At 44.2% G+C, this 22702-nt stretch overlaps 1 protein-coding gene across 4 annotated transcripts; it reads right to left on the bottom strand.

Moving 5' to 3' along the window:
* Positions 1–481: 481 nt before the first annotated feature.
* Positions 482–20646, bottom strand: PTP4A2 (protein tyrosine phosphatase 4A2). Of its 4 annotated transcripts, none has more exons than XM_083879705.1 (8): positions 20507–20646; positions 12601–12725; positions 12156–12504; positions 11959–12041; positions 10340–10432; positions 5883–6013; positions 4157–4231; positions 482–3313 (listed from the first exon to the last, which is right to left on the bottom strand). In XM_083879705.1, the coding sequence occupies exons 3-8, from the start codon at positions 12181–12183 to the stop codon at positions 3205–3207; spliced, it is 519 nt and encodes a 172-aa protein (XP_083735831.1). In that variant the 5' UTR covers positions 12184–12504; positions 12601–12725; positions 20507–20646; the 3' UTR covers positions 482–3204. The 4 variants fall into 4 exon arrangements, with proteins under 4 accessions (XP_083735831.1, XP_083735832.1, XP_083735830.1 ...); XM_083879706.1 differs by having other exon boundaries at positions 12156–12251; XM_083879704.1 differs by having other exon boundaries at positions 12156–12725.
* Positions 20647–22702: the final 2056 nt, after the last annotated feature.

Here is a 22702-nt window from a genome sequence, read left to right as displayed (position 1 = left end):
AAAAAAAAAAAGGATTTGTACTTCCTGTCTCCCCTCACAGGAGTTTTATTCTTTCACAGCCAACAGGGATTAAAATTTTGTTCTGGGAGTGGGAAAAATCTGATAAATGCTGGAAATACAAGACCCATTTGAAAAGAGGAGATTTCTCTGAAAGCTGATCGTCATCAGTGAAAACCCAGGGGGAAAAAATGCACCTGAAATTAATTTAAATAAATTAAACAGATCCACTTTCTTTGCAAAATCCAGGGGAAAAAAGAATCACCTGAAATTATTTAGATGAATTAAACAGATTAACAGCATTCCAGGGGTGAGGAAAGAGGAAATATTGGTATTCAGGACCCCAAAATTCCCCTATTTTCACCCCAAAACAATGCGCCCCTTTCAGGTGCTGGCAGGTCAAGCGTTGTCCAGAAAAGTTTTGGCAACCGCTCTTGGGAAAGGTCAGAGCTGTTGTTTGGGTTGTTTCAAGGTAAGTTTCCACTTTTTTTTTTTTTTTTTTTTTTTTTTTTTTTTAATTTTTTAAAGAGATTAAGGGAGGGTATTTTCTCCGTTTCCCTGTTAAAAACAGCTTTTTCCGGTAGCAATTCCAAATGGTGGAGTACCAACTCTTGGAGATAATTAAACACAATTAAAGGCAATCATTTCCCATTTAATGAGCTGCAATGAACACATCACGAGGCAGAGGAAAAAAGAGATTTTACTCCAAGAACTTTATTGCACCACGTTGAAGTGCTGAGCCAGGGGTTGTGCCTGTGGGACACAGGGAGGGGGGCACAGTGACACCCCCAGCTCATGGGGACATGGGGATAATCCACTTTTTTTTCCACTGCTTCCCCCTCAAATTAAGGCTGGATAGGATAATTAAGAGATTATAAATCAAGAGGGGAGTTAGGGGAACAGGAGGAAGAACATGAAGTTATACATGGAGTGTTTAAAATTTGGTTTATTGTTTTCTTCAGGGGGAGCTGGGGGTTTCATCCAGTTCAGCAACTTCCCCTCCAGTGTGACTTCCAGGATTTGTCAAGTTGGTTTTAAAATCACCTTTGGCTAAAAAAAATTCATTTTTTCTTTGCAGAAAGGTGAGTTTTAATTTGCTCATCAGGCTGGTGTGGGAGGGGAAGGCAAAGGGCAGAATTTGGTGATTTTAGCACCATTTCCCGCCCATCCCGGGCATCACCAGCCACTCCCCAGAGCAGAATCCACTTCCAGGTCTCCTTGATCCATGGAAAAACTTGGGAATATTCCACAGGGAGGAGGGAATTAGCACAAGCACACACAGCTGGATGCAGGGAAACCCAGGGCTTTGGGGAGTTGACCCGAGGGGCTTGACAAGGACCAACATTTTCTGATTAAATCAATCAAAATCTCTCCCAAGGGGATTGGAATTCCAAAAATCCATTTATCCTGTGTTCTGGAAAGGCTCCTGCAGGAGTTTGGAAGAGGGAGAAATCCTGGGAAAAGGAGGATGAGGGGTTAGGAAGGGATGGGGCCTCACCTACTACAGGTACAGCGCAGCAACTTTTGGTGATCCCGCAGCAAAATATCCTGAGGGAACACGGCCCTAAACCTGCACCCAAACCCTTGCAAGGTTGGATATTATGGGAAAAATTATGGATATTATGGGAAAATATCCAGGAGAAGGTGTAAGATCACCCCTGGGGCACAGCCCTACAAAAATGTGTTCGGTAGAAGCAGCCTGGCTAAAACTGCTCCTAAAATGCCTTGATTTGTTCACTATCAGCCCCACAAAATCCAAGTTTTTATGAAGGGTGTCAGGATTTTGGGGTGGAATTTGAGATTCTTCTATCCCAAAAACTTCAATAAAAAAAAGAAGGCAATCGGAGCTTCAGCTGAGAAAATTCCCCCTCACACCAAGTGAGACCCTCCCCCAAAATCCCAATTTTCTGTGCTCAGCAAGGTGGATCCAAACCCTTCCAAAGGTGGAGATTCTGGAAAAATATCCCAGAAAAGGTGCTCAAGGTCATCCCTGGGGCAGCCAAAATCAAAAATGTGTTTGGTAGAAGGAGCCTGGTGAAAACTGTTCCTAAAATCCTTCGATTTGTTCCCCTGCAGCCCCACAAAAAGATCTCCACAATTCCTATTTTTTAGGGTTTGCTGATGAAGGGTGTCAGGATTTTGGGGTGGAATTTGGGATTTTTCCATCCCAAGAACTTCAATAAAAAAGAAGGCAATCAGAGGTTTAGCTGAGAAAATTTCCCCTCACACCAAGTGAGGCCCTCCCCCAAAATCCCAATTTCCTGTGCTCAGCAAGGCAGGGAATGTGGACAGCACCAGGAAAAAAAAATAAAATAAAAAAAAGCCTTTTCCATCTTTCTGACAGAGAAATTAATTTTAAATCCTTGTCTGAATTGCCCCTCGCTCACCCAGGACACTTTGGAACATCAGTCTTGTCTGCCAAGCATGGATTTTCTGTCTAAAATTAACATTTCAGTTGAATTCTTTAGGAAAAAAAATCAGACCGAGAATCACACACATACTCCCAAAAACAGATTCCCCAGAGGGTTTAGGCAGTGAGGTTCCTGTTCAAGCCCCCCCAGGAGACAGAATTCCATGGAAAACATCCCCCAGTTCCTGGGATGTGCCCAAAAAAAAGGGATTTAAGGCTGTCAGGCTGTTCCCAGCCAGCTCCTCCTCGTGTCTCTGCCAGGTTAAAAACAACTAAAAAAAAAAAAAAAAAAAAAATTCATTTTTAAAAGAGTTTTAAAAAGGAATCCACATCCCTGGCTGGGGGTGCTTTCTTCACCTCGAGAAAATCCTTTCTGCACAAGGTAATGCTCTGCTGCTTTTCCTTAGACATAAAGTTGACTTTATTTCTTTTTCTTAAAAAGTTAAAAATACAGAAGGTTCAGAAACTGCTTTTCTCCATGCAGACTGCAGCTTAAGGAGAAAACAATCCTCCACTGAAATGTTTCTCTTAATTGATTTTATTTTTTTTTTTAATTTTGGGTTTGTTTTTTTTTTCCTCTCAATCATCATCATCCTTTTTTTATTTCATTTTAAGGACAGAGGTTGAGAACGCTGACTCCACCACTAATTTAATGACTTTTTTTTTTTCTTTTTTTTTTTCTCCTTTTTTTTGATTACAGATTCACATTTCCAGGTGCCAAGAGTCCAGAGAAGAGCCCCCAGCTCACTTCTGCCTTCCTTTTTGAGATCAAATTTGGGGGTTTTTTTGGTGTTTATTTATTGAACACAGCAGTGACCGTTGGCATCTTTGAAGCGTAATCGCATCTTGGGCCGGTATTTCTCCAGATAAAGCAGCTGTTTGGAATTGAAAGCTCCCCTCCTTTTCCTAAAACAAACAAACAAAAAAAAAACAACAAACCAAAACAAACCAAAACAAACACAAAAACAAAAACAAAAACAAAAAAAAAAAAAACCACCAAGTGGATATCAATGGAAAAAGTAGCGTTTTTCTCACTTCAGAGCAGATTAATTATTGTTTTAAGGAGGTTTTAGCTTTAAAAAAAGCAGATTTTTGTATATTTCACGATAATTCAGGGAAATATTCAGGTTAAATTCCAGCATTTTAAAATTTTTAAAATTTTTTTAATTTTTTTTTTTTATTTTTCACTTTTACCTTTTTTTTTTAATTTTCCTTGGCTTTACTTTTCTTTTTTTTTTTTTCTTCCCTTTTTTTTTTTTTTTTTTGGTGAGACAAAGAGATAACAGGGGCCCACAAAAAGGAAAAAAATTTAAAAATTCAAAAAAGTCAGGAAAATCTGTTTGCAGCAATCCAAGGATAAATGTCACCTGCTGAGCCACATTTCCAGGGGTGTTGGCACTGAATTTTATTATTCCTGAGATTTCTGAGTAGGGAATTCTCCCTAAAATTTCTCCTGCAAGTGCCGAGCTCCGTTTCTTGGCTCAGCCTCAGGAGGACTGAATTTTTATTTTTATTTATTAAAAGTAATTTTTATAGCTCCATCCTTGACACTTTTACCTCACAAAAATCAAAATATTTGAGTTTTTTCTTCACATTTAAACCCCAATTTTAACGAGGTATCATTTATTTTAGGATAAAACTCCTAAAAAAAACCTTAAATCTTAAATATCTTCCTTAATTTTACCTCAAGCTGGTCAAAAACCAGAAAAAAAGATTCTTGGGGTGAAAAAAAAGTGAATTTTCACTTACTGCCTTATAAACTGAACTGCATCCTCATACTTCATTCCACATTCAATGAGAGCAAGTGCGACCAGAACAGGAGCCCTGCAGGAAAAAAAAAAAAATCAATATTTACGGAAAGATCCACAGAAATAATAAATGGAATCCTTCAAAATTCATCCAATTTCTTTCCCCAAACAAGCAGCTGAAGGGTTTTTTTCCTCTCAGTATTTCCTACAGAAAGGTGTTTTGCTCAATGTAAAATGACTTTTTTTTTTTTTTAAAGGGATTCTGCTTCCAAAGGAAATAAAAATCAATAGCAGCTCTTTAGTGGTCGGGGTATGAGAATAATTCTGGATTTTTATGGTGTTTTATCTCACTTTAACCTAATTTTCTGCTTTTTAACATCCCTGAAATGCTTTTGAGCGTGGATTGAGCTGTGCAGAAACAGAGCTATGGCTTTATAGATATTTATGTATTTTTCTTTTTTTAACTAATTCTGTAAAGGAACAGGGATAAGTAGAATTTTCTGCTTTGGGATCTTCATTTCAGAAGTCAATTAGGGGTAAATAAATTGGTTTTTAACAAGCAGGAATCCCAGAATATATTGATTTTTCTCTACCCCACAGCGCAACAGGCACCCGTAAGGGTGGAGTAAAAAAAGTATTAAAAAGGTGCCAGGAATTGGACAATTCCTGTGGCTAAAGCAAGAAAATTCAGGAGGAATAACTCCCACTATCACCCTGCACCTGCATAAATACAATTATTCCCTGTCCAAGTGTGGATTTGAAACTTCAAAGGTCACTGGACTAGAATGGAATGTAAAATATAGAATAAATATATGGAATAAATATACAGAATAAAATAAAACAACTGTCTCTTCTCTAAAGAACCAATCGAGCCACATGTGGGGCAGGTCCTGAAGATGTTCCTTGGATAAAAATAGAGCCCAAATGGAAAACCAAATGTTAATGGTTCCTGTGCCAGGAAATTTGGCCATTTCTCCTTTTGGCTTCTCATTTCCTCCTCTCTCCTCTTCCAGAGATGGAAATTTAACAATTGATGCACTCCCTACTCTTTGAATCTTTGTTTTCCTTAAATATTAACATCACATGGTCAGTGGAACAACATTAATACCTAAATTACTTTTTTTTTTTTCTAAGCCCACAGGATAAAAATCACAAAATCCAGGGGTTCCATTTGGGAATTGCAGCACTTTTTTTATCTTTGGGAAAGGTTTTTCCCCAAAGCTGGGAGTTGTGAGGAAGGAACTCCAGGTTGACTTCTCCAAACTGGAGCCACTTGAGAGAAAGAAAAATAATTAAAGCAGTGCTCCTAAATGGCTTTTTTTAACATCTCCATGAACAGTTTATCAGTGGAAAACAGAAGGAAATTAAAAAAAAGGAAAAATCCACCATTAAAAAAGTATTATATTTGTGTAAAATAGCACAGAAGGGTTTACTGTTTTAGCACAAATACTTTTAAATTAACAAATTCATAATATTTTTAAACGGATCAATTCACAACACTTTCAAATTAGTGAATTCACAACACTTTTAAACTGATGAATTCATGACTGATACAAGTGTCCTGAGTCATCTCTCCAAGGTTTTTGATCAATTTTGTGACACAAATTTGAGCTTGTTGGTTTAAATTCTTTGGGGAAAAAGAGAAAAATTGGTGTTTGTTAAACACCTTCCTGGCCAAATAAATGAAGTTTTAATCCAATTTAAAGCCCAGAGAGCAGGGCACTGACCTTCCCAAGCCTGCCACACAGTGAACAGCCACGCAGCATCCGGGCTCCTCCCGAAATTTGGTTTTTAAAAGGTTCAGCCAGTCCTCCACGATCTGACTGGGGGGTGGTGCTCCATCATCAAATGGCCAGTCCTGAGGGGAAAAAAATTCCATTAAATCCACAAGCCCCAAGTAAGAGAAAAATCCCTGGATTTAGCGAGAAAAAAAAAAAAAAAAAAAAAAAAAAAAAAAAAAAAAAAATCCCATCCTGACTTTTTTTTTCCCTGGTGGCACAGGGGCTTGCAAGTTGATATAATGCAACATTAAATGTTTAACAAGCATTTAATTGCACTTTGCAGTGAAGCCCCAGGTGCAGTCCTCTGCAATAAAGGATATATATTTTTTTTTAGAAAAATCCCTGCCCTTGAAATCCCATTTTATTTAACAAACAAACAAACAACAAAACAAACAAACAAAAAAAACAACAACAACAAAAAAAGAAAATCAATAGGTATTTTCAAATAAACATGGGAGAGAGGAGAACTCTGCAGAGTTCTGCCGGTGGTTGTGGCATCCTTTGAAAATCTTATTTTCAAAGGATATCTCAGGAGGTGAAGCTGTTCCTAAAAATGCCCAATTCCAACTGAGCAGTTCCTCTGGGTGCCAGGAATTCAGGGAGTTATCAATCACCTGGCTGGTTTTAATTTGAAATAAAAACCCATTTTCACGAGCAGAAAGGTGAGCAAATAATGGAAAAAAGTCACTCTTTTTTTGCTGTTGAAGGGGCAGCCAGCATTAAATCCAGGCCATATTTAATATCAAATAATTTAAAGTAATTATTTCACAGTATTTTAATCTCATCAATTTGATATGAAAGCAGCTTCCCATTTCTCCTGAGGACACACAACTCCCCTGGAATTTGTGCTCCACAGCTTTTCTTCCAGGCCCAAGCACAACATCCCACAATTTAGAATTTTCTTGGATATGGGGAGTGCCTGAGAAAGGATATAAAGGGAGGGGGGGGGAGAAAGTATTTTGTAGTTATTTAGTGCTTTTCTTTAGATGATTGTGATGTATTTTAGCAGCGAAACTCAAGGCAGAACCCTGGATTATTCCACAAACTCTGGAAATGGAAGGAAATTAGTTTAAAAAGAGCCCTCTCCCCTCATCAGGCACAAAAAAACCCTTTCCTGGAGCACTTTAAGAACAGGTTCTGACAAAATAATATCCCCTGAAAGCTGGAAACAGCGCACAGGAACAGTTGAAAACCACCAGAGCTTTCATTTTGAGATGCACTTCAACTCTTGCTGAAGAGCAAACACAGCTCAGAAATGTGCTGCCAGGTGGGAGCCAAGCCTGAGCTCAATAAACCCCCCCAAAAATACTGAAATCATTTTATGTGGGATTAATTCCCCAAGCCTGCAGAGTGCAGAGAAGTCCTTTTGTTAAAGTACTCGGAAAATTAAAAATATCTAGGACAACACAATGAAGTGAAAGGCCACAGGAATAAGATCATGGATCAAAATTTGTTCCTTCTAATAAAACGTTTTTAATGGGATTTTCCACTCAATCTCACACTGCTGGCTAGGTTATTTTAGGTCTGTGGCACCCCCTGCACCCTAGAAGAGAGGTACAGCCTGCAGGATGTTGCTTTTGAAAGAGGATTTCTGTCTTTAATTGAAATTAAATCTTTTCCTTCACATCCACAAAACTCCTGGGCTGGCATGAATCAATCTCAATAAAACACAGGAACAAGAATAATTCTGGCATTCCTTCTGGGAAGGAATCACAGCAAAGATTTGCAGCATTTTTTTTTTTTTATCCTTATTCTGAGTTTTGCCACTTCTGGATTCCTGTTGGACAGGACAGAAAAGTAAATTCTGAGCTGTACAGTGAAAACAGTGATTAATAACCAGGATTGCACAAAGGGGGAGAGAAGCAGGAAAGGAAAAGAAAGGGATTTATCCTCTTTTTCCTTTTCTTTTTGAATAGCACAACAGCTCCAGGACTGGCAACGCAGGTGGTGAAAAAGTGACAGAAGTTTGAGGTGATAAAGAACTTTTTCTTCAAAAACATTGGAATTAGGAACTTTCAGAGCTGCCTGGATGTGTGCAGGGTGAGCCCAAAACTTCCATTTCCAATTCCTCAGCAAGGAATTCCCACTTCCAACAGGGGCATTTCCACCTACCTGGGGCGTCCTTGTGGTGGTCCCTGGGGTAAAAAAAAAATCAGATCAAATAAATCTGATTTATTTACAGACGGTAAAAAAAAAATCTGATCCAATAAATCAAGGAGTGAGACAAGGAGAACAAGGAAATAACCCTCGGATCCTGAAGATGAATAAAGCCCCTCTGGCTGTCAAAAAGTGCCAAAAAAATCCTCTCAGAAATAAAAAAAAAAATCTTTCCTGGTTTTCCTGACGTCACATTCGTGCTCCGAGGACATAATTAAATCCATCCCCAGGAATTTAATCAATTCCCAGCTCCTGGATCCCATCCCTGCTGACAAAAACATACAGGGAATGGTAGTCCAGCACCCAGGGAACAGCTCATTCCCAATTTTCTCACTCTGCCATCTGGGGAAAAAAAAGCTCTGGAGCCGCTACGTTCTACCCATGACCCGCTCCCAGGTTTCCCAAAACATTCCCATTTTCATGGGTTTCACCATGTTCTTGACCCCAGCAGTGCTAAAACAGACATTAAATAGTGCTAAAAGAGGCACTCATCTTCCCCTAGGCTGTGTTTTTTAATCTTGAATGTTGGTTTTTAGTGTTTTTTTTTTAACAGGCAAATATTAGTTTTAAATAGTGAGGTGTTATTTTCTCAGCTGGGGGTAACTCAATCCCATTTCAGAGCAGAGACTCTGACTGAAAAAAAAAAAAAAAAGAAAAAAAGCAGGAATTCATGGGGAAGAGGAGCTGGATTTATCTCCCTCCTGGAGCAGCATCCTGAGGCTTTTTAAGCTGAGGGAAATGTCTTCAAACAGGAGATTCTGCTCAAAGTGAGAGGCTCCACACCAGGGCAGCGCTGCAGGAAACCCCATTTCCAAGTTGTTTTTTTTTTTTAGCAAAGCTTCCTCAAAGAGCAGCTTTCAGTTCAAACTTGAGGTTTTAAAGCTTCCTGAGAACCAAAAGCTTGAATTATTTCAGAAACAGGCACTCAGAGCACTGCCCAGCTCATGCAGCTGCCCCCGGGCCTGGAGAAGGTGGGAATTCCATCCCAGCTGGGAATTCCAGACCTGCCCTGGGAAGAATCTCCCTCGTGGCAGAGAATTCTCTCCCAAGCCCCAGCTTAACTCAGAGGAAATCCACAGCACAAATTTAATCCTCCCAGGCTCTGGCAGTCTGAGGAGTGTCCCAGGGAGGAGAAGTGTGTCCAAAAGCAGCTCCAAAAGTGTCCAAATCCCAGACAAGGTCTGGAAGGAGGAAAACCCCAATTCCAGAGTTCAGCCCTGCAAGGAAAGGACTTTTCCAACAACACCAAGGCCCATGTTGCTGCCTGGAACTGGAATAAAAAGCTCTGCATGGCTGGAAGCCAAAAAAACCTGCCTGACCTGGATATGGAATTTTCACTGATATGCCAGGATTTTTTTTTTTTTTTTTCAGGAGTTTTTCCTGTGGCTGAGCCACAAAAAGCAAAGAGAGCTGCAAGAAAGGATGAAGGTACAATTTCTGCCCTCACAACACCCGAGGTTGGTTACTCACTCCAGCAAAATAAACTGATTGTATCAGGCATACTCTAATAATTCCTAAGCATTGCCTGGAAAAACACCTCCTGGAAGCTCAGGGTGAGCACACACCTCTTAAAAAAACCTCCCTGAAACAGTTGAGACACCATTGCACAATGGCAGCTGTAAGTAAGCAGGGCAGGAATTCCACCTGCTGAACTGGGAAGCTCCACTCAAGAGGTCAAGAGGGCAGGGTTGGATGGGATTATTTTTTGGGGAGGAATTTTTCCCCTCTGAGGGTGGGAAAAGGGTGGGATGAATTTCCTGTGGTTGTCCCAGGAGTGTCCAAGGACAGGTTGGAGCAAGTTGGGACAGGGGGAAGTGCATGAGCTTTAAGGTGTCTCTTCCAACCCCAAATATTACAGGATTCTCTCCTGGAATTCCACAGAAATTTGTTTTTCTGTCACCTGCAGGCTCAAAAGTGGCACTTTCTATAAGAGCAATCAAAGGGAATATTATACACATCTTAAGAAAACCAAAAAAAAAAAAAAAAACAAAAAAACAACAACAACCCACGCTGTGCCCAGAGAACGAGGACCAAACCAGGCTACAACCACAGATAGAACCAAAAATAATCACTAAAAAAAAAAAAAAAAAAAAAAAAAAAAAGCGACAAATCCAAAACCACATAAAATCCCAGTGAGTTTCTAAAACCTGCTGCTAATTTACCTTTGGCTAAGCTGGACCAAGAGATTCCCCACAACTTCTAGACAGGAAAATTCACATTTTTAGCCAGTTTTAAAGGCAACTCACTAGAACTTGGATTCCTTCTTTCTCGATTGGAGCTTGATCATAAGTGGCATCACAAACTCGCACCAAGGTTGTCACCCCGTACTTCTTCAGCTCCTTGAAGAGAAAGGAAAACACCTGAGGCATTGATGAATGAGAAATCTCTCTTTTTTTATCAGCTATAAACTCCAACTTTTCCACAGCTTCAGGAGGAAGGAGCAAGTGATAAAATTTGTGAGGAAAAGTTACACACGACAGAATGAGAAACCTCTCTGACGGGGGGGAAATAGATAGCAATTCTGAGAGTAAAGTGAAAATAGCTGTTTAAATCCTCCATAGCAGCTTCTTCTCCTCTTTAAATAGAAGCCTGGGACTGTTTGCTTCAGCCAGAGTTGACATTTGGAGGCAAGTAGGAACAAACACACACCCCACCACACTCCAGCTTCCTGGTAATGCACTATAAGTAGCACTCAGTGCCAGATAAAGAATCAAGAGGATCAAACAAAAGCTGCTCCAGTTCACTCTGAAGGTTCAGAAACCACAATTTTCCTCTGCTCTGTTCAGGGCTGAATTGCACCTCATGATTAAAAGGAATATCTATTGAAGAGACAGTCCTGAAAAAGGGAGAAAATTCTCAATAATTGGAGGGGGAATAAAAACAAAAGGATGTGGCTTGTGAGGGGAAAACATCCATGTGAAGGGACACTCAGCAGCTGGAGGTGACAGGATCCCTCTGGAATGACAAAAACCTGCACACGGCAGATAAAAACCCTCTTGAGAGAAGCCTGAAGGGCACAAAGATGTGAAATGCACTGTGCTGCTGCTGCTGCTCTGAAGGCTGGCCCAGAAAATTTGAATTTTGCAGTATTTAAGATGTTGCTGTGTCAGTCACGGAGTGACCCAGCCCAGGCCACTTTTCATGGATCAATTCTGGATCAATTTCATGGACCTGAAACCCCTGACAGTTCTGGGATGGACACTGGAGTTTGATAACTCATCTTGTAAACTTAAACTTCAGTTTGAATCTTTTATTTCATTTTCTGAGAGCAGAGAAAGCTCAGTTCCAACTCTTAACTGCCTCTTGAAGAGCAGCAGCTGAGCAATGGTTGATTTACTAAGAACAGTGCGTTACTTCATGAAAAAGAACATTCAGAGTCACAAAATATTCAGAATAAGAACACCAGAATCATGGAATGGTTGAGGGGGGAACTCAAAGCCCAGCCAGTTCCACTCCTCTGGCCTTGGACACTTCCAGGGATTGAGGGGCAGCCACAGCTTCTCTGGGAATTCCAGCCCCTCCCAGGGTGGAAATCCCTGTATTTTTAACCTAAATTTCCCATTTTTCTGTTTGAACCCATTATCTTGTCCAAGGATGCCTTGATGGAAAGGCAGGAGGTGTTTGTATCCCAAAACTGAAGCTCTTCCAAGCCAAGAAATGAAGGAATTCAGACAAAAAACAAACAAACAAACAAACAAAAAACCAGCAGTGATTTTTATACTGTGAAGAGACTGTGAAAAATAAAGACAAAAACTCCTTAAATTTCAGGTCACCAAGCACCAGAGGTGAGGAAGGACTGGCCAGCAAATTCCTGCACAGGAATTTTGAGGAATTTGGGGATTTTTTTTTTTTTTTTATTCCTTACCTCAATGAACTTGCTGAGGGTTGCATTGGTTGGGTTGTGAGTGATCAGGAAACGCAGATTCTCATAAGTAATTTCCACAGGGGCTGGACGGTTCATAATGGCAAAGAAAATGTGTGAGCGGCCAAAAAAAAAAAAATTAAAAAAAAAAAAAAAAATCAAAATAAAGTGGGTTAAAAAAAAAAATAAAAATCAATGACCTTGGAAACTTTTCACAGCAGAAAACATCAAAAAGACCACTAATGTGCCTGGGATTGATCAGAGCTTGTTTTGTTTCTCCGGGATGATTTTTGCTCCTAGAAAAAAAGCAGATTTAGCTTCTGAATTCCTGAATTCCTGGCGGGGTGTTATCCTTCAGACTCCCAAAATTCCCACTGGGCAGCCTGTTCTACATCGAGGCACTGGTGAGGAGAAGGAAGTGAGGGCAGGGTTTTTGTCTCCACTTGGGTTTTCCTGGCCTTGAATCCTGCCAGAGTCCGTGACAGGAATCTGCTTCCAACAGGCAGGAGAAATCCCATAAAATCTGAGCTTGTTGAGTTGTTGGGAAGTCTTGAAAGGCAGAAAAAAAATTTTAAAATAAAATAAAATAAAATAAAAAAATTAAAATAAAAAATAAAAAGGGAATTCGGGAATTCTGGCACTCACAACACACACGTGGGGAGCCCCCTTTGAGCTCACTTGGCAGCCAGGGTGCTGTGCTGGGCCTGGCAGAAGTCTGCCCTGATGCTCAAAATCGCCATAAATGTGCCAAGTATCCTCCAACAGAACACCTGGAATGAGGGGAAAAAACAGCAGGAAAAGTGTCAGTGGGTTCTGTTCCCATCACTGACCCACCCCAGAGAAATTCAAATTAAGATCAACACTTAAAAAAACTAAATAAATTAAAACCCTGATAGCCCAAATCACAAATATTGTGAATATTGTCTGTAAATATTGTGAATATTCTCTGGGGTTTGTTGTAATTCCTGCTCCTGGAAGCACCAAGAACTAGAAACTCAAATTAAGATCAACACTTAAAAAATTAAAGTTCTGATAGCCCAAATCACAAATATTGCGAATATTCTCTGTGAATATTGTGAATATTCTCTGGGGGTTTGTTGTAATTCCTGCTCTTGGAGGCACCAAGAACAAGGAATTCTGTGTTCCCCTTCCCAGTGAGGTGTCCTAGACTAACAGAGAACAGCACACAGCCAAGCACACACTTGAAAATGTCATGGCCACAGCCCCACCTGCTTGGATTAATCCCAAATATATAAAAAACAGCACTGCTGTGGCTCTATTTTCTGAACAAAACCAGCAGCAGGAGCATAAGTAAGAGCATAATAAATAAAATAATACAATATAATATTTTTTCATGTATTTCAGCTCTTGCTAGCAGATAAATTTCACCCAACTCAAAATATTCCCCCAGAAATCTATCAAAGTGATGGCCAAATGGTCATTTAGCAGCAATAACTTTTAGTTATTCTTAATTATTTCAGTTATAACCATAATGACTTTGGGTTGTTCACAGCCTTATCTCTATTTACAGACCTGGGCTTTAAAGGCAGCCACAGCTCTCAGCTTGAAGAGCCAGAATTCAAAATATTAAATTTTGGCAATGAAGGATGGAACAAAGTCATGAAATTATGGGGATGAAAATGGGAGTTGTCCCAAAGTGAGACTGAAATACTGAATTATCAATGTGGCTTTTTTCAGTGCTTTTTTTTTAAAAAAATGAAGCCAAGGAATCGCTGGTTTTTTTGAGGGGGAAAAGAAGGCAGAAATCAGATGGATAAAATCTCAGCCCAGAGGCAGAAATCACAGACCTGCAAGTGGAGTGGGAAGGTGGAGGTGGCACGCTCAGGATGAGGATAATTAGGGAAAAACACATCCCCACAGAGCTGCCACCCCAAACTCGTGCAGTGCCCAGGGCTTAATGAGATCCTCACTTTCAAACAGGCAAATTAAGCCCCACGAAATTACCTTTTTTCACTGCCACCCAGCCAAAAATCACCCAAAGAACAGCAATTATTCCTTTCAAGTACAGCTCTGCAGTGCCAAAAATGATATTAATTAGCTTGCCAGAGGCAAGGGAAAAAGCTCTTTTCAATCACCTCCCCCGACCTTAAAGCACCTCCTGCTCTGAGTGACTGAAATACAAATTTCCACCACGAATCCTGGAATGTTTTATCCCCTCCACACACATCAGACTCAAGCCCTCACATTCATCAATTAACTCACAGATCATAGAAAATCAAGAGGTGAAAGCCCAATTAGAACTTAATTAAGGATAATAAAAAATGGGGGGGGGGGGGTTTTATAAATAATTTAATGGCAAAATGAGGAGAAAGGAGAACTTCCATGCCTAGATTTTTCTTCTCAGCATCAGGTTTGGTTGGAAGAGCCTTACCCAGAGCTATTTTTGCCCTGGAAATTGTGTCAAATCAGGGTCATTTTGGATCCTCTCCAAATCAAAGAGGGAATTTCACCCCAATTATTTTAAAAGGCAGCTGTACAAACAATTTACCAAGTGATTACGAAGTGGAATATTTCATTTCCACGTGTCCCGAGAGTGGCAAGGAGTCACCAGCTCCTCTGAAAAACAGGAATGACACCAGCTCCCCTTCCCAAAGGAATATTCCTGAAGCATCTAATTAGCTCCTAGCTCAGGAGTGATTAAAAAATGTAAAGCACTGTATTTAAGCCTGAAAAAAAAAGTTATTTCCAGTAGGGGTTGATGTAGCACACAAGGCTAATTTTAAAAGTTCGGGTTGCTGAGAGATAACAAGTTTAAAAAGAAAAATCAGGCTTCTAATTAAAAAAAATAAAACTTACTGTCTGCAACTTCTGATTTTTCCAAGTAAATATTTAAAACATCCTCTCTCCCTGTTGTTACCAAGTAAATTTGTACTTCAAAGCCCCAGGGGAACCGATGAGAATAAACTGTAACCAGGTCTGTGGACAGCAGCAAACGAGGAATCGTTTTTCAGGCAATTAACCTCCAGATTTTCTAGTCAGAAAGTGAGATAAGGCATAGAGAGGAACAAAAAAAAAAAAAAAAAAAAAAAAAAAAAAAAAAAAAACAACACACACCGACAAGGCTGGGCTGGAAAAGGGAGCAGGAACATCCAAGGAGGAAAAGCAGGACAAGAAACATTCCTGGAGCTGCAAGGATGTGCCTGGGAGGCAGCTCCGGGTGGTGTTATCAGGGAATGGGGATCGATCCTGATGTTATCTGATTAACCCAGATGTTATCTGACCCACCGAGATGTTCTCCGTGCAGGCAGGAGGGATTTAGGGAAGTTTTCACTGAACACACACACACAGATCCCACACAGCTCCCCTTGCTCATAGACTGATCTGAGGGAAACTGGAGAGTAATTTCTTTTCAAAAAAGCCAAAAATAAGCTGAAAAAAAAAATAAAAATAAAAAAGGGCAAAAAAAGGCTGAAAGGGCAGTCATTAACTAGCACTAATTAATCAAGGCAAGAACTAATCAAGAGGGATCAGGGATTTAGGGAAGTTTTCACTGAACACACACACATCCCACCAGGATCGGGGCTCCCCCTCACTCACAGCCTGATCTGAGGGAAATTGGAGAGTAATTTCTTTTCAAACGGGCAAAAATAAGCTGAAAACCTTAAGCTGAAAACAAGGGGCAAAATTAAGCTGCAAAAGGCAGTAATTAACCAGCACTAATTAATCAAGGTAAGAACTGATCAAGAGGGATCAGGGAAATGAATTCCTGGCTTGACAGGACCAGGAGATGGCCGGGAGTGAAACCCAACACACCCACAACCATCTCAAATTCCAGAGGCTGCTGTGGCACCGATTCCTAAATCAGAGATTCCAGCAGAGCCAACAGCTCTGGACTGATCCAACAGCAGCCCAGGGTGAAGGAAAAACAAGGAATGACACCGTGAGGAATTCCCAGTTCCATCAGCTCCTCCAAAACTGAGCTACACAGAGAGAGAGAGGGAGAGGAACAGCTCGGGACAGCTGCAGCTTCTAGGGATTGCAAAACACGGATCCCCCTGGAAAGGTCACCGGGATCCCCTTTCCAATGCCCCAGGGCACAGGATGCACAGCACTCCCTGCTAATTTGTTACTCAGAATTAAAAGGATCCTTGGGAAGGCCTCGAGCAATCCCAAATCGTTTTGTTCCTCTAAGTTGAATTCACGAGCTGTTGGGTTTTCCTCTTTTGTAAAATCTTTGGTGTTTCCACAGGTGAGATCAGCACCACAACAGGATGCCAGCAAATTTCCATCCTGCCCATTAGGATTTTGGCCTTTCCTGCCACTCTGTCTATGCCAGAAAATCCTGAAAATCCCCCACCGAGTGTCCCCTCTCTATCCCCTACACCACCAAAATGTTTCCCCTGCAACATTTTCCAAGTGAAAGAAGTCAGAGACCTCCAAAATGAGCCTTAAAACTTACAACACTAATTACTCTAAAAAAGCCCTTTTCTAAAATATCTTCTCCTATCGTAGGGAGAAAAAAAAAAAAAAAAAAAAAAAAAAAAAACCTGGAACGAAATGGTTTCGGACGAACTCTTTGGAAAGCCTCTCTGAAGGAAGCTTGCTCAGACTGACACGTGCCTGCAGAGGGGTGAGGTCCAAAAAAATTTCACTGTTCCACCCTTGTCCACCCCTGCGGGCGGCTGCAGCTCCTTCCCAGATCCCTCCCAGTTCGCTGACAAGCTCTGGGGGTGACTCACTCGTTTCCTCTAGCACCAAAGCCTCGGCAGCAGATACGGATCTGCCCGAGTAGGAACACAACAAAAAATACAAAAAAACCCAAAACACCTCGGCATGAAAAGAAGCCTCGAGTGTGGCAAGTGACACGTCAGGAAACGGTGACAATTGTCACCTGCTCAGGGGAAGGACAAAAAGCTCACAGAGTTGGGTTGTCATCCCTAAATAGGAATGGATGGAAAAATCACCCTGGGAGGCAGCTGGACACTGAGATAATTTTTTCAGGATTATGCTCTTCCCTGTGAAAACGTAGTTCTGACACTGGGATTATTTTTTTAAAAACACCTTCCCCACCCATCACTTAAGTTTTTAGAGGACATGTTCGAATGGTATTTGCATTCCATGCCCAAAATGTTGAAAGTTGCTAAAAGTGTTTGAAGTTGCTAAAAGTGTTTGAAGTCGAAAGTAAAAGGCTCTGCTAAGAAAAAAAAAAAAAAAAACCACACAAAAAAAAAAAAAAAAAACCCACCCTACAATCCTGTTTAAGCCACGGAATTACATTCAAGTGAAATCAAAAATTACTTTCCAAAATTTGTTTGTGACATCAATAAAAGTCTTTCCTAAAAACCAGAACGCTGAGTTGTCTAAGTTGGGCTTTGAAAACAAGGCCCTGCCTGATCAACAACTCAGCCTAAACACTCTCACACTTTCAGCCCAAATATGAAACCCAACACCAAAACCCCATTAACGAGTCAAGCAGGACTTAAAAGCAACTTCAAAAAAATTATTCAGGAAAAATCATCTACAGAAGCTGCAGAGTTGAGTCACTTGCACCTCGCTCATCTCCTTAATTTGTGTTTCCATCCACCTCTGCTTGGAAAACGCCTCAGTTTGGAGCTGAGGAGTTAAAGCCAGGCTGACAGCTGAGCCTGGGGCTGACTGATAAATGTCACTGCCCGGCCACAAAGTCCCAATTGTTCCCAAGCATAGCCCATTCTCCGGGGCACACAGCTCGGTTTTCAGCGTGAGAGCAAAGAGCTGAACTTTTTTAGAGGGGCACAGAGAGAAAGAAACGAGGCAACAAAAAGCTGCAAGTAACAGCGACCCAAGCGGAGCCAACCTGGAGAGGTCTGAGAGCTGAGGAAGGAGATTTCAGACTCGTTCAGCCCTTCACCATCAGCAAAAGGAGCAGTGAGGTGATAGCAGGGTCACAGGCACTCAAAAGGGGTTTTATAATTGCTATTTAACAGGTGCCAGGCTGCCCTCAGCTCATCTGCCCCAAAAAGAGCAACCTCCATACCACTGGGGCTGATTTCCAAGGTTTACAGGGAGCTGCTCTAAACCCGCGGCTGTCAAAGTGACCCAGAGGCACCGAGCTGTTCCCTGCCAGGGCAGGAACATCACCGAAAATGTGTTTTCCCATCCCAAAACACACAGCCCACAAACATCATTGGGAATGCCAGGGTGGTTCAGGTGGGAAGGGACATCTCCCACCATCCCAGGTTATTCCAGCCTGGCCTTGGGCACTTCCAGGGATGGGGCAGCCACAGCTCCTGTGGGAAATCCATCCCAGCCCTTCATCACCCTCACAGGGATGAGGTGAATCCCGTTTAAATCTCAAAATCCCACCTAGACCCACTCTCTGTCAGCGTGAAGCTATTCCCCCTCGTCCTGGCACTCTTGTAGGAAGTTCCCTGCTTGCCCTGCACTCCAGAGTTCCTTTCCCAGGTGTGGATCACCCTCCTGGAGCCTTTCCATGAATCACCCAGGCTGCCCCACAGGTAACAGATCTGGAATTCCAGAGCGGGGCAAAGTCCAGGCAGGAGGCAGGGAAGCAGCCTGAGCTCTGCCCTGACACAGAGAAAAAGGTTTGAGCACTGCAGGGAGGAAGAGGAGGATGGATCTCTGCAGGGAATTCAGCCTGGAATCATTCACTGGAATTTATGAGGGGGTTTTTTTGTGGTTTTTTTTTTTTTTTTTTTTTTTTTTTTTTTTTTTTTTAGAAAAAAAAACACAGCTAGACCCTGAGTAAGACCCACATTCCTGGCTGTGCATCCATACTCCTACCTTAACTCCAGCTGAGTGGATTAAATCCAAGTATTTCTACACGTTGAGTCATAAGGAGACAGAGTTTTCTGGCTGCTGCTAGTGGTGGGTTTCTCTCTTTTTTTTTTTTTTTTTTTTTTTTCCCTCTCCTTTAAATCCTAACTGCAGTTCTGAGTCAGACCCTGCCTGTTTCGTTCGGGGAGTTTCGAAGCGAGTTTCCATTCATACAGGAGCTTTTTCAAAGCCAAATTTCTGCCTTCCTCCTCCTCCTCCTTGCCCCGAAACCAGCGAGCACAGACTGCCCCGGGAGAAAATGCAGATCGTGACTAATCACACCCAGGAACCATCATGCGACTGACTGGAGGAAAGCCACTTCCAGCACTTCCTCACAGCCTCACCTGTGCTCCAAAACCCCCAAAATCCCCAAGCTCAGCTCCTTCTCAAACCCAAAGCACGGCTCGAGCCGACATTCCCAAGAAATGCGCCCCTCCCTGACTCAAACCTTCCCGCAGGTCACACTCACAGCACCCTGACGCACGCCAGGACTTTTCCCGAGGCGTCGCTCGTCCCAGAATTCATCGGCTCCCCCCTTTTTTGCAGCCCCAAATCCCACAGGGCAGCCCTTTATCCAGACAAACCGGCCCCGGCAGCCCTGCCCCCATTCCCAACCCCAGGAAAGCCACCACATCCTGGTCACCCTTCCTTTCCTGCTGCATCTGCCCCCCTCCAGCCTGAGAAACTGTCACCTCGCAGCTTTTTCTCCCCTCCATTGTCCAGCCCTAAACACAAAATAAAAAATCTTGCAACCTTTATAGACCACCTCGAGGTTTCTCTTTCCCACCCCCCTCAAAAAATCCCCAGCTTTTTTCAAATTTGTCCTCTTGCCCATACAGGAATCAGTTATGTCCCTCACCTTAAAACACAGCTGCAGATGCTCCCCAAAACCAGGTAAAACCCCCCAAACCATGCAAAAAAAAACAAAAAACAAAAAAAAAAAACAAACCACCAGGTACAAACCTACCCTCAAAACCAGGTATAGCCTCCCCCCAAAAAAAACCCCCAAAACCAGGTACAAACCCCACATTCACCCCTCCTGCAGCCTGTCCCCGCACTGTTTCAATCCTACAGGAAATGCCCTCCCTTGCTGAACGTCCCCCCAAAACCGGGTGCAAGGGGGACTTGGGGACCCACACAAATCTGGGGATGGGCACTGAGCCCCCCACATCCCACAGGTGAGGGAGGACCCCCCTAAAACCAGCCCTGCAGGTATAAGGGACCTCCAAAGCTGCAGGTCAGGGTCACTGTCCCCAGCCGGCCCTAGGGACCCTCCACAGGCACAGGGGACCTCCAAAGCACAGGAGGTACCCCACAGGGGACGAGCTGCCTTCAAACCTCCTCCTGGCACGCAGGGAGCCCTCAAAGCTCCCAAAGCCCCCCCAAATAAACCCCACAGGCCGGGAGTTTCATCTACAACAGGAAAGATTCCAAGAACCAGTCCCTCGACCTAAACAACGCCTCGTGGACCCCCAAATTCCCCTCCAAACGAGCCCTTCAGCCCAGAGGGAGCCTCCTGGACCACCAAGCCCACTCCAAACCAGCGCCTCAGCCTTCTGCAACCCCAAAACCCTCCAAAACTGTCCCCCGGAGCACAAAAACCCCTCCAAACCACCTGCAAGGGCCTAAGGAGACTGCAGACCAGAGAGGCTCCCCCAGAGCAGGGAATCCCCTCCGAGCACGCCAAGCAACACCCGGGATTCCCCCTCCCCCATTCCCCGCTCCCAGGGCGGCGCCTCCAGCATTTCCCCCGGTTCCCCCGAAGCCGCCTCACCCTGGGCATTGAGCGGGCCGGGGGCCGGGCGGGGTCGGGCGGAGTCGCGGGCGGGCGGCGGGGCCCGTAACGGGGCTGGGGCTGCGCTGGGCCCGGTCCGGCCGGAGACACCGAGAGCCCGCGCGCCGCCACACGGCTCCTCGCGCACAGGCCGCGCCCCCCTCTCCCGCCCGCGGCCCCGTGGTACAGCCCGCCCCTCACACCCACGGCCCGCACAGTGGTACGGTCCGCCCACACGCGCCCCCGCCCCGGGGCAGCGCACTGGGCGCGTCCATTCGAGGCGCGGCGGGTGGGTGGGGGAAGAAAACAGGGAATAGAGCTGCGTGAGGCTCTCGCAGGACTTTTCAGTGTCTGGAATGGCCTCCAGGGAAAACGGAGAAACCTTCGTCACGAACTAGCAGGGATAGGACAAGGACCAATATAGGTTAGGTGTGAAGAGGAAATTCCTCCTTGTGAGCGTGGCGAGCCGCTGGCACAGTGAAATGCCCCGAGGCTGGAATTGTTGAAAACCAGGTTAGATAACACCTTGAGCAACCCGCTCTAGCGGGAGGTGCCCCCTCTCCATGTAGTGGAGAACGGCTCTTTCCATCCCGCTGCTTTTCTAGCAACCCCCCTTATATCCTATGGTACGGGCCTCTCCCCCCCTTGGGCATTGGAACGGCCCGGAGGCGGCTCGCCCTGACCAGGCACCGAGCGTCCCTAGTCATCCTTGGTACATCCTGGGCTCCCCCGCAGCCCCCGCGCACTTGGACAGGCCCTCTGGCTGCACGTGCACACGGAGCCCTCCACGCCAGCAATTCCCCCCCCACCCCCCACCCCGCCAGCGCAGTGGTACAGCCCGCTCCTCCCCACTGCGGTCGGTGGTTCGCTCCTCCCGGGGGTTCCCACGGCTTCCGCTTCCCTGGGATCGGGACCGGGATCAGAGAACCGGGACGGGGATCGGGACCGGGATCTGGGAACCGAGATCGGGAAACCGGGACCTGGGTCAAGAACACGCAGGGTGCGTCCAGCTCTGACCCCCTTGGAAGCACCGTGTCCCCCGGGAGCGCCAGCACACGGTGAAACGTCAGTAAATTAATTAGCCGTGGATCCGCTTCCCCGCTGCCGGCTGGAGCGCGACATTCCGTGCCTCAGAGCGCGGTTGGGAGCAGGATCCTGCCCGGCCGGACACCCCACAGCTGTGCGGCCTCAGGCGACCCAAGGTGGCAGCCCCTGCGACGTGGCCAGATGTAACAGTGCTTGTGTAACACTTGCTTCCCAATCCCACTTGGAAAAGGGAGGCCGTTCCCGTCACAATCCTGCTGAGGTTGTGTCAGAACCCACTCAGAGCCACCAGTGCCAGCTGGGGCCACCAAGTGCCACGTGCAGCCAGCGCAGTGTCCCCAACAACTCACAGCTCAGGGAGAGGTGGATAAATAAGAATCCCTTGTTTCCTGGACAGGCTGGAGGAGGTGTGTGATTTCCCCAATTTATAAAAGATGTTGTCTTCCCATTTCCGATTGTCGAATTTATTAATAGAGGGCCATGTTTTATACTAATTTAAGCGGCTTCATTGCCTGGAATGTGTTTGTGCCAGTGAAGTGCTGCCTCCACACACAATAACAGAAACCCCTGCAAAAAAAAAAAAAAAAGGGGGGAGGGGGGGTTGTATTTATAGAATAATGGAACACCTCAAGTTGGAAGGGACCCATAAGGGCCACAAAATCCAAGTCCTTGCCCAAACCCATCGGCAAAGAAACTGAAGAATTATCCACAAAGGGGCAAAACTGAGGGTGGATCCCCAGCAAGAATAAAAGGAACCAGCAAACCTTTGTCCCTCAAAATACACAGAGAAGCTGCTCAGTGCCACTTGCTGGGTTTTAATGACTCTGCAAAGTCATAACTGGAGTCACGTAAACTCTTGAGAATCACAGACCTTAGGGCTCTTGTCTTCTTCAGCACTGTGTGATACTACCTGACACGAGCACACCTGCTCGTCCTTCAGGGGGCCAAGACAGGGACACCGAGGGCTTGTCCTCAGAGCGAGCTCTGCTCCACAAGAACATAAGGGCAGGGAGGGGAAAGCTCAGCTCCCACAAGGGCACTGCCAAGGCCCTGCTGGACTGTGGAGGCCGGGGAGGGGCACGCTGAGCCCTTACAGCGGCACTACCCCCGTACCTCAGGGCAGCGCTGTGACCCGGGTAGGCAAAAGTCTCG

This window comes from Zosterops lateralis, assembly GCF_965231275.1.
Source record: "Zosterops lateralis genome assembly, chromosome: 28".
NCBI classification, from domain to species: Eukaryota; Metazoa; Chordata; class Aves; order Passeriformes; family Zosteropidae; genus Zosterops; species Zosterops lateralis.
The sequence above is the reverse complement of the archived record's forward strand: the minus strand, read 5'-3'. Positions and strand labels throughout refer to the sequence as shown.

Bases quoted from the DNA above. Each gene is read 5' to 3' on its own strand.
- PTP4A2 (XM_083879704.1), bottom strand. From the start codon at position 12,183: ATGTTTTCTGCTGTGAAAAGTTTCCAAG. The intron at 6,014-10,339 runs GTGAGTTGCCTT...TTTTCCCCTCAG, and splicing joins AAGAAGGAATCCAAGTTCTA to GACTGGCCATTTGATGATGG. The intron at 3,314-4,156 runs GTAAGTGAAAAT...TGTTTGTTTTAG, and splicing joins GCAGTTCAGTTTATAAGGCA to GAAAAGGAGGGGAGCTTTCA.